Source organism: Caenorhabditis remanei, chromosome IV (genome assembly GCF_010183535.1).
Source record: "Caenorhabditis remanei strain PX506 chromosome IV, whole genome shotgun sequence".
In the NCBI taxonomy this organism is placed as follows: domain Eukaryota; kingdom Metazoa; phylum Nematoda; class Chromadorea; order Rhabditida; family Rhabditidae; genus Caenorhabditis; species Caenorhabditis remanei.
This window is the reverse complement of record NC_071331.1, coordinates 9,009,447-9,019,517: the sequence shown is the minus strand read 5'-3', so window position 1 is coordinate 9,019,517 and position 10,071 is coordinate 9,009,447. Positions and strand designations below refer to the sequence as shown.

General features: G+C 38.8%; 2 protein-coding genes across 2 annotated transcripts; one reads left to right on the top strand and one right to left on the bottom strand.

Annotated features, from left to right (window-relative positions):
- Nucleotides 1–967: 967 nt before the first annotated feature.
- GCK72_013014 (uncharacterized protein) lies at nt 968–4,618 on the top strand (the record flags this gene model as incomplete). The annotated part of the gene is made up of 8 exons (XM_053729579.1): nt 968–1,182; nt 1,365–1,581; nt 2,289–2,364; nt 2,502–2,799; nt 3,177–3,392; nt 3,834–4,053; nt 4,106–4,181; nt 4,233–4,618. 8 exons carry the CDS (start codon nt 968–970, stop codon nt 4,616–4,618), a joined length of 1,704 nt encoding a protein of 567 aa, XP_053584351.1.
- A 1,205-nt stretch (nt 4,619–5,823) lies between these two features.
- On the bottom strand, nt 5,824–7,515 carry GCK72_013013 (uncharacterized protein; the record flags this gene model as incomplete). Its single annotated transcript, XM_003091415.2, has 4 exons — nt 5,824–5,827; nt 5,883–6,544; nt 6,602–7,164; nt 7,218–7,515. The coding sequence occupies 4 exons, from the start codon at nt 7,513–7,515 to the stop codon at nt 5,824–5,826; spliced, it is 1,527 nt and encodes a 508-aa protein (XP_003091463.2).
- Between the last annotated feature and the right edge of the window lie 2,556 nt (nt 7,516–10,071).

The following is a 10,071-nucleotide window of genomic DNA, read 5'->3' as shown; positions in this document are numbered from 1 at the left end:
TCTGTTTCGTGGTCCTGTTTCAAATACTAAATGTTTTATTGCTTGTTATGATGTTCCACTGGTGTACCGTTTAATAATGGATTCATTCATTTTTAATTGTTTATATTGAATTGTACTTAATGCTGAACTGCTCGGTTCAGATTGACTTCATCAGAAAGAACAATTTTCAGATCATTAATCTACAGTTTCAGAAACACAATTGTTGTGACGTGAACTAGTGATCGCCTAACCCTGAGATCATACGTGGCAAGAAAATCTGCCCATATAAGCGGCTCCGCGACAATTCGCAACCACGACATTTCGCAACTGCGACATTCCGCAACTAACGTAGGTTTCGCAACTGCGACATTCCGCAACTAACGTAGGTTTCGCAACTGTTCATTTCGCAACCACGACGTTTCGCAACTGCGACGTTTCGCAACCATTAAACTAGCAATAGTTTAACCTAATTTTGTCTAAAAATGGGTAGGTAACTTTTTATTCTATTTAATTATTTTCAAATATGTTCCCAAGCACTTTGGTACACTCAACATTTTTTGCTGACCCAAATATGCAAATGCCCAGTGGTTGCGAAACGTCGTGGTTGCGAAACGTCGCAGTTGCGAAACGTCGCAGTTGCGAATTGTCGCGGAGCCATATAAGCCTAGAGAACAACAACAATTTACAAGTTTTTTGGTTTTGTTGGTAGTTTTCTAATAATTTAATAATAATTTCTTTGGGTAAGTCCAGTCCTACTGAAAAATCAAATTAAATAATGCAATCTCTTACAAATAAAACTTCTTCCTGAAACTGAACATTGCTCTGTCTAATTCCAATCAACAAAACAGACATCTAAGTTCATTTTCTTTCTATTCCACTCTGCATGTAAGCAATCTTCGATCGAAATGTCTCCTTCTTTTGTCCCTTCTTTTGTATAAAACCTTCTTTTATCACACGTACACGCTTCAAAGCAGATAAAACTCTGAAAATGAAACTCGACTGGTTTTTGATCTTATTCCCTTTTATCGTCCTCATTATCTCATCAGCCAATGCGGCATGCTCCTCGGACACGTGTCCAATTGGGGGACTGTGGTCCGTTTGGGAGACCACTGATGACTGCAAAACAAAATGTGGAGCTTGTAATAGTGCCACGTATACCAGGACTTGTTTGTCAACGAGCATGAATGGAGGATGTGCGTGCATGTTAGTTATCAGTTAATTTGGAAGAGTGGGATATATTAAAACTGTCATATTTAGTTTTTCTTTTCAGGAAGTGTTAAAACAGAAAATATCCGAAAATTTTGAAAAAATTCGGTTTCGGAACATCTTCAACTTTTCTGTTCAGAACTTATTTCCAATTTAGATTCTCTATAATAAATTTCCAGAGGCAACACCACCATCACTATGCCTTGTGGAACCCAAGCGTGTAACTATCCACGTTACAACGGCAGCGGCGTTATTTGCTGTGTTGGTTCCCCTATGATCATTAATAACTGGTTTCAATGTGGACCACTGAAAACTAATAGTACTCTGGCTTGCTGTCCAACCGGAGGATATTGGTCGGCATGGGGAATCTGGGTGAAGCAAGCGAATGTGGTCAAGGTTTGTGGGTTACTGTTTCGGGGTATTATGTTGTAATGGGAGATCTAGTCTGTAGTAATTCTTCAGTCGATATTTGAAAACAAGACTGAACAGACGAAAATTGGCGTTTACCATGAATTTAAATAGAAGTACAATATATCTAACAAAACTGATAATATTGAGTTTTAAGAACAGTAATATTTTACATTTTAACACTAAAAAATCAATCGAAATTTTTAGTGGAGCCGCAAAATATGGTCAAGGTTGGTTCGTTGGTTACTGTTTCTGGGTACTATGTTGTAATAGAAGATCTAGTCTGTAGTAATTCCTCTGTCATTTGAAGCAAAAATGTAAAAAGTTGAAAATTGGTTAACATCACGGATTGGAAAAGTATAATATTCCTAACCAAACTAACAATCTTAAGTTTTTGAAACAGTTATCATTCTTATATATAAAAGACAAGTGGTGTTTGTCTGTCTGTCTGAGGCACTGTCCGCAACGGTTTTGGAAAGAGAAGAGAAACTGAGCCAGTGGGCAAAACCGAACTGCCGTGCTTTGGACAGCGACAGCCGCTTTAGACCACTCGGCCACGCGGGCACATTTGGGAGTAGGTGGCCACGTGGATGAGAAAAGGCCAGCCGACTGAACCGCCGAAGGCGGGGCAGATAGGCTGGTGTTTTATATATTAACACGAAAAATTTTTGTAATTAACCTATCGAAATTTTTAGTGGAGCCGTACCCGAACTTGCTTGAGTGGAGAACTCGCTTGCCCCTGCACTGGTGAGGCCATACAGTCGAAATACGGTAGGTTTGAAAAACACAACACCGACCTGAAGGGATTTTGATTTTTTAATAATGTTGTCTCATTAACTAATATGATTGGCTATCTGCATTTCTCAGATCTATGAAAAAGTGAAAATTGAAAAAGAACCGTATTCCAGGATGCCCTTGTCCAGCCATCAGTACCATCACCACCTGCGATTCTACCAACAAGACTCCATTCACCGTCCGCACTCCCTACTACAGCAGCTCCGATTGCACAGCTACAATAGTCTTTGAAGCAACAAATTTCCGGAAGGAATTCTTTTTTACCAATGGAACTAAGGACTGGTCCACTCTTGGATGGATCGATTCCACTGGGAAATGCAATGTGCAGGATGCATCAGGTTTTGGGTCGGCGACGTCGAAGGCTGGATCATTCTACAAGTTTAGTCTGCTTTGCAATACGACTACTGGAAGGTTCTATGGGAGATTCAAGGAGGCTAATTTTGTTGATGTCGTTTCAATTGGACAGTTTTATTGAGTTGAAACTTTAATTTTCGGAATAAACTATATTATGTTGCAATGAATTGTTAGCTCCACTAACAAAATATCGAAACCTGACTTTCAGGTTATCTGAGTGTTGTTAGATAGTGAAACTATTGTTAGATAACGTCACTTCCGGCTCCACACATCACTTCTCCTATGCCAAAGAAGAAACCGAAAAATTTTCTCACGGTCTTATCTCTGATCTGTCACAATAACAAGACCTTTGGTTTTTTGGTTTCCTTTGTGTCACTCCCCTATTCATATTCAAATTTCAGTTATACCATCCATCTCCTACAAAACTCATTCAGCACACTCACAGAGAAACTTCTTCTGATGTATTGGTCTCTCTTTCTCCTTCTTCCTCTCACCATCCTTGCGGCTACATGTCCGGACTGTCCAGTCGGAGGAATCTGGTCGGATTGGGCAACAACTGAAACATGTGATGCAACATGTGGAGCATGCGCGAATCGCACCTATACACGAACCTGTTTGTCGGACGCAATGACTAATTGCCCAACATGCGTGTAAGTTCGAAAAAGGTATCGGAACAATATTTTTTGTTTCGATAAATTGTTATGAGCTGATCGGGCCGACACGGGCCGACACGGGCCAGCGCGTAACTCGATTAAAACTGAGCTTTATGATCTGAAAAATATACCAAAATGTTAATCTCGACGAGTTCAATGACTGTGGCTTACCACGGACCGGACGGCTAGTCGTTAATGAGCCGCGGGCCGGGATAAAGTGCCAAAAAGCACGAAAACCGCGGCAAATTAACGATTTCTCACCCGACCGTAGTAGGTCACAGATATAGAACTCGCCGAGATCTACATTTTCCTATATTTTTCAGCTCATAAGATTGCGTTTTAAGCGAATTACGCACCAACCCGCGCCAGCCCGTTTTGGCCAGGTTTGCAAGTAGGATTATGAACGTACTAAAACTGTTACCATTTCGTATGTTACAGCGGCCCCAAGATCCAAAGCATGCCCTGCAACACCCAAGCGTGCAACTGGCCACGTTTCAATTCCAGCAGAGAAAACTGCTGTTTTAATAAAACAACAATGACCATTAAGAACTGGGTTCATTGTGTTCCATTGCCGGACATTTACGCCCTTCCCTGCTGTCCGGATAACGGTTATTGGTCGACTTGGAGTGGATGGAGTAAAGTGGCAAACCAAGCATCGGTGAGTTCAGCAAAAACTGTTTCATAACAACTCTCAAGTGAAATATTTCCAGTGGCAACGTACCCGTGTCTGCTTATCCGGCGGTTACAACTGCCCATGCAAAGGTGAAGCTGTGGATCTCAAACATTGTAAGTTTAGAATCTTTCAAAGTGAAAGAACAAAGATTCGTACTTTTCCAGCTTGCCCATGCGCCCCAGTTGATGTCATCACTAACGTGACCACCACGTGCGCTATAAACGATGACAAAAATGACCCGTTTTCCGTTCGCAAACCTGTTTTCCTGGGTTCACGCTGTCTCACTCAAGTGGTTATTGAGATATCAAGCTTCAGAAAAGCCTTCTGGACTCAACGATCATTTGTAATATTTGAGGGCCGAATTGGATGGATTGATTCTACTGGACAGTGTCTGCAAGCTACTATAACTCGAGAAGATGTTGAGACAACTCAAGGTACGGGACAATTTGCAAAGTACTACCTGGAGTGCAACTTGAACACCTTGATGTTTAGTGGAACAGTGCACGGCGTTCAAATATCAAATGTCAAGGCTTTTGCACAGTATTATTGATGGTTTTGTGTAATGAATAAAGTTTTTATGTTCAATTGCTTTGCTACGTTGGTGACTCCTTATTTCTTGCTCAAGTTGTTGAGAATTTCTAGCAGAAAAATGTTGGTGTCAATTTCTGATGACACCAAGGAAACCATACATTTTCGGTTTTATCGAACTCATAAATTCAACTGGAGCATGATTTCTGAAGTCAATACCATAAACTCTAAAAGAGAAAAGTTTTTAAGTTTTGGAATGGTAGGATATTTCATGTTCTAATCTACTTGTTTTACAACTTGCCAAAACTCATTGTTCATTCAAAATTAGTTTTTATAATATCATTTCAAATTTTACACTAACAACATTAATCTTCATCAATTTGAACATAATAAACGATTTCATCAGTGGCATACTTTTCTGAGAGAGAGAATCTTTTTTTTTCAACTAAATCAAACTCTGAACGAATATTTTTCTGCTATGTTTTTCAAGATATGTGCTTTTCGAAACAGAAAAACCCCGTAACCATACTTGCGACGAGAAAATTTTCATCGGCCCGGGTTTCAATACAAACATTGAACTTTTTGAATTTTTTTTTACTTTTTTGCAAAACTGCTGGAATTTTCGGAGATGTTTTAAATTTCAATTGAAAATCAAATGTACATTGGATTTCGGATTGAGTCACAGTCGAAAATTTGACTATTTCGCGATAAACATTTCAAAAATTTGGAAAAATTGAATTTTGGGCGCCAATTATCCGGGCATTCGGCTCGGGCCTTGACAAGTATGATTCCAGGAGTCTTTTTGCCCTGACAACATTTCCATAACACCGCGAGCGACACTCCTGAACAGTCTCAGATTATTGTTTGTTTCCTTTTAGCTAATTTCAAACTAATCTCTTTCCCTTCGTGGATATTCTAGGAACAGTAAAATCCACGACTGTAAAATGTCAAACGTTTCGTTCAAAACAACTATATGTCAAAAAAAAGGAGACATACAAGAAACATTAAAAAACAACCGTATATTACCTGATAAGCAGGGAAAAACACTTTTAGAAACGGGGAAAAATCGGGGGTCCAAAAAATCAGGGACCGATTTGACAGGATTCGGGGTGGGGGGAAGAGAAATGGGGCATAAATAAATCTGATAGATAAATAGAAAAATGAAATGTCAAAATGGATATTCGGATCAGCTGACGAGAAGATTGCATAGTGATGCATTGAGTCGAATTATCTGAAAATTGAAGTTAATTATCAAATCAAAAACCAAGATTTGACCCACCTCTTACAGTTTTCTCTTCTTGATTTGCTCATTCTGATTTTGAACATCCTTATCGATTTTTTGGAATGATGCCAGTACAACCTCTTGTGACATTACGACTTTAACCGGAGAGGGAGCAGGGATTTGCACATTCTCAACATCGTCACACTTGCACTTTTTGAACAAAGGCAGTGGATGAGGTTTCAACTGCTCTACGATCTTCCTTCCAATCTCCTTTTGCTCTGCTTCAGACAACCTGTTCCAGCGACGACGATGAGTGAGCTGATAATTGTCAATCATCATTTCTTCCTCTTCCGTTAGAATATTGTTCATCCATCTGTATGTGACCTCCGCCTCTTGAATCTTCTCGAACTCCGTCATCGGAATAGTCCTTCCTTTTTTGATATCCAATTGATTCCAGTCTTGAATCTTCTTAGCATCCTCATCGTTGAAAACGACATCAGTGGCTGGCCGAGTATTTCCAGTGAGTTCTTCGTAAGTCTTACAGATCAAGCAAAGGTCTCCTGGAGCTCTGTCAATCTTGGTGCAATTTGAGCACGCCCACCGGGGAACGAAGCTGAGTTCTTTGCAGAGGGGGTCATGGGAGTCGCACGTGTTTTCAGCTCCAAGATAGGCATTTTTGAAGTCATGGTAGAATTTTTGGACCTCGGCGATGTGATAGTTTTTCATCTGAAAATAGGAAGCCGTTTGGAAAACACACTTTCGAAAATTTTCTCTACAACTTACGCTCTTTTCCTGAAGTGTCCGTCTTTCAAAATTGTTAACCAACAATAACTTTTCAAACTGCTTATACTGATTTTCACATAACGGCTTGAACTTTTGAGGCACAGTCTTCAGATTCTGGTCGACTGTCTCCAGACTCTCTCCAAACGAGTATCCACATTTCATCAGATTTTGAAGCGTAATCTCGAATGGAATCTGCCCTTCAAACTGCCTCCAGATGGCTCTCCAATATCCGTTACGGCAAATTTCGTAGTCAAATGTTTGCTCTGGAGGTGTCCAAATCACTTCCTCCCTATCTGGTTCATCTTCGCGACTTTCCTCTAATTGTGGAATGTCTGCTTGGTGATTGGGTCCGATTTCGATTTTATTGGATCCTGGTTTCAGATAGTCTGAGTTTGTCTTCTCTGATCTGTTGGCTCCAGAAATTGAGGGGGATTCTATCTTCCTGAAAACAGGCACCATGTCAATCTTCAACATGTTATTTTGCCTCTGAATTCTTCCCGAGACCTTCTTTTTGAAGACAAATGGAGTGTGGCCGAGTCCGATTGGAATTTTGGTTCCACGTTCTGAAATAATAAAGTTAAGAAGGAGTTCCGATGAAAAGTGTTCTAACTCTTACCAACGACACCAAGACCATTATGATAATTGGCCAACAACTCATTATCATTCGAGGTGTTCTCCTTGTGAAGACGTCGGCTTTTTCGTTTTGAGAATTCTGGGGTTAAGTCGTTCTGTGGTGTCTCCAATGTCTCCTGTTCCTTTGGTTCTTCCATTTCAACATCTCCAGAATCCATCGAACAATTCGATGGTGAAGTGTTAACTGGTGTCAAATTCCATGTGGAATGAGGACAGTAGTTTTCCCTATTAGATGGAGACGAGGCCATTGGAGTACTTGGGAGGGGCGACTCGGGGAGCATTTTGACGGTGGTTACCTGAAAACGAAGAGGTTCTTATAAAGGGATTCGGTGAAAAATAAGAAAGAAGGTACTTTACGATTCAGAATGAAAATTGGCAGTTCGTGTGAAATCGCGCTTTGTGGCAACACAGTAAGTTTCACGCGGAAATGGAATCGATAATCGAACAATGTGAAAATTTCCTATGGCACTTTTAAATCACTGTGAAACGGTATTTGTAAGTCTAGCAAAACGTATGGAAATACATACTATCGACGAAATTTTTAACTATTTCTGGGAATGATAAAAGTGAGAATTACAGTGCCGGCCATGATTCTCGCAACGTTTAACTTTTGTATGGACTATGCAGATCAAGAGCATGACTACATTTTTGTAGTTGATCTTTTTTCGAGAGCTCTCTAGCAAGTTGCAGGCCGGCAAAAATCAATATTTTACTTCAAGGGAGAAAATAATCCGCCGGCCCGTAACTGGCTAGACGGCCCTCGTACAAAAAAGGTCAATTACAAAAATGAAGTTCTGCTTAAGATCTGTACAGTCCATATAAATTTCACTTTGCGGGTCAATCAGCAAAACCGTGACACGTTCTCAAAGTTTGGAAATATTTAACTCGAAATAGTCAAACAACGTTAGCACTGTAATTATTATATTTCTGAAACACATAATTTTAGAAAAAAAACTGCCGTTTAACCTGTTTACAAACTTTGAAATTAAAAAACAACTATTACTAAAGGTGTCATTAAATAATTATAAACTATTTCAACGTTGTATGAAAAACGAATTTGTGAAACAGAAACGTTGGAACTTCGGCGTAAACAATAAAAAAACCAAAAATGAACTACCTTTTCTGTTAAACACGGATGGGAATGAAAGAAAATTGACGGTGCAGAACTGTCAAGACGAAAAAACAGAATAATGATTTTTGCGGTGCTGAAAACCCGTGAACTTTACGAGAATGGGACGACTCGTTTCTTTTTTCGAATAAGTTTCGTAAATCCTTTTCATGCCCAAAATTTCGTCATGTCATTATTGCCAGAGTTCTTCTTGAAGACTTGTAAAGTAACTGAAACAGTGGAAAAACATGAAACATTACAAATTCAGTTCGTGCAAAAAAAAGAGTCAGGCAACCACGAAAAAACCGGAAAAGTAATGAAAATAACTTTCTGCGATCTTTCTCAAAACGAATTTTTAAATAACGCAATAATTTTTTAAATTGGAATTATGTTTCAAGTTTTAATTTTCTACTATTAATTTTTTACTTTATGTTGCTGGCAAGGTCCCTTTTTGTTATTCAGAGTTCAGAAAAAAATAACGCAATATTTAAAATGAGCCAAGTGCGCGAAAAAGAGTGGTTTCGCACATTATCGATTGTTTATTGCACCATGCAGTCCGACCTTAATATAAACGGAGAAGGGGGAAGTACTGGCAAAGGGCGAGAAAAGGACAGATGAACAGCAATTGCCCGTTTAGGCATACAAAGAGGGGGATGATGGAACGCAAGGGAAAAACAAGGTTCGGCGGAGCGCATATGAAAAATGACTTTTTGTGGGAATATTGAAGAAAGCTAAGGAGCAACTATATTTCAAAACGGACAGGTTTCGCATTATCTTGAAACATGAAAAAAAGAAAAAAAACCTTCGAGTAGTGTTAACTGCTCGGACATGAAAGAGAGAATGGTCTCGAAATGAAGATTTTAGTATTTGGTGTCGATTTACGGTGCATGCGTAGATGACATTAGCGGACATTTCAGAAGTTCAGAATTAATGACAACTATTCGTGTATTCTAGTTTTGGGGTGAGTCTATCAAAACCAAACTAAACGTCAATGTGATCTAAAACTTAACATAGAAATGTTGAAACGGGGGAAGTTATTAAAAATCCAAATCATCAACGTCCTTTTGTTTCGTTTTTGAAATGTTAAAATATTATATTTCAAATTTTAGTTTGGCCGGGCTATCTGATCATGTCCTTTCTAATCCTTTCTGGGTAACCCGGTCGAGAATTATCAGGTTCAGTATTTTTGAATTTTGACTATTTCAATATTATGTTGAATTACCAAATGATCAGTATTAATAGTTTGATAATTGCTTTTAACTAATTTAATTCTAACAAATTGGTTCAATGCCAGCATAAAAAGCAGAATGAGAACGTAAAATCTCAAGTCTGCAAATCAGAAATGATAGAGGATTCCATTTTTATGTACGTATAAAAAACTTAAAATTGTTTTTATTTTGATGAAATGAAGATTTGAAAAAAAGCGACTAGTACTCTGAAAAGTACTGTTTCAAACATCTGCAAAAAATCAGAACGAATGCACTCTCAACTTCATTGATTGTTAAAAAAAAATATCATAAAAATTTTATAAGACGTGAGGCGATTATTGTGGTGCAGAGCTGTGCGGAAGTAAAATTTTTTGAAAAGGAAGAAGGAAGAAGGAAGAAGGAAGTGAAATTTTCAAAAAGGAAGAAGGAAGTTGGGTTCCGAACCGGGAAATCGGAAGTTAATTTTGAAAATGACAAATTTGAAGAAGCTTTTTTCTAGTCATCTCTGAAAACGAATTTTG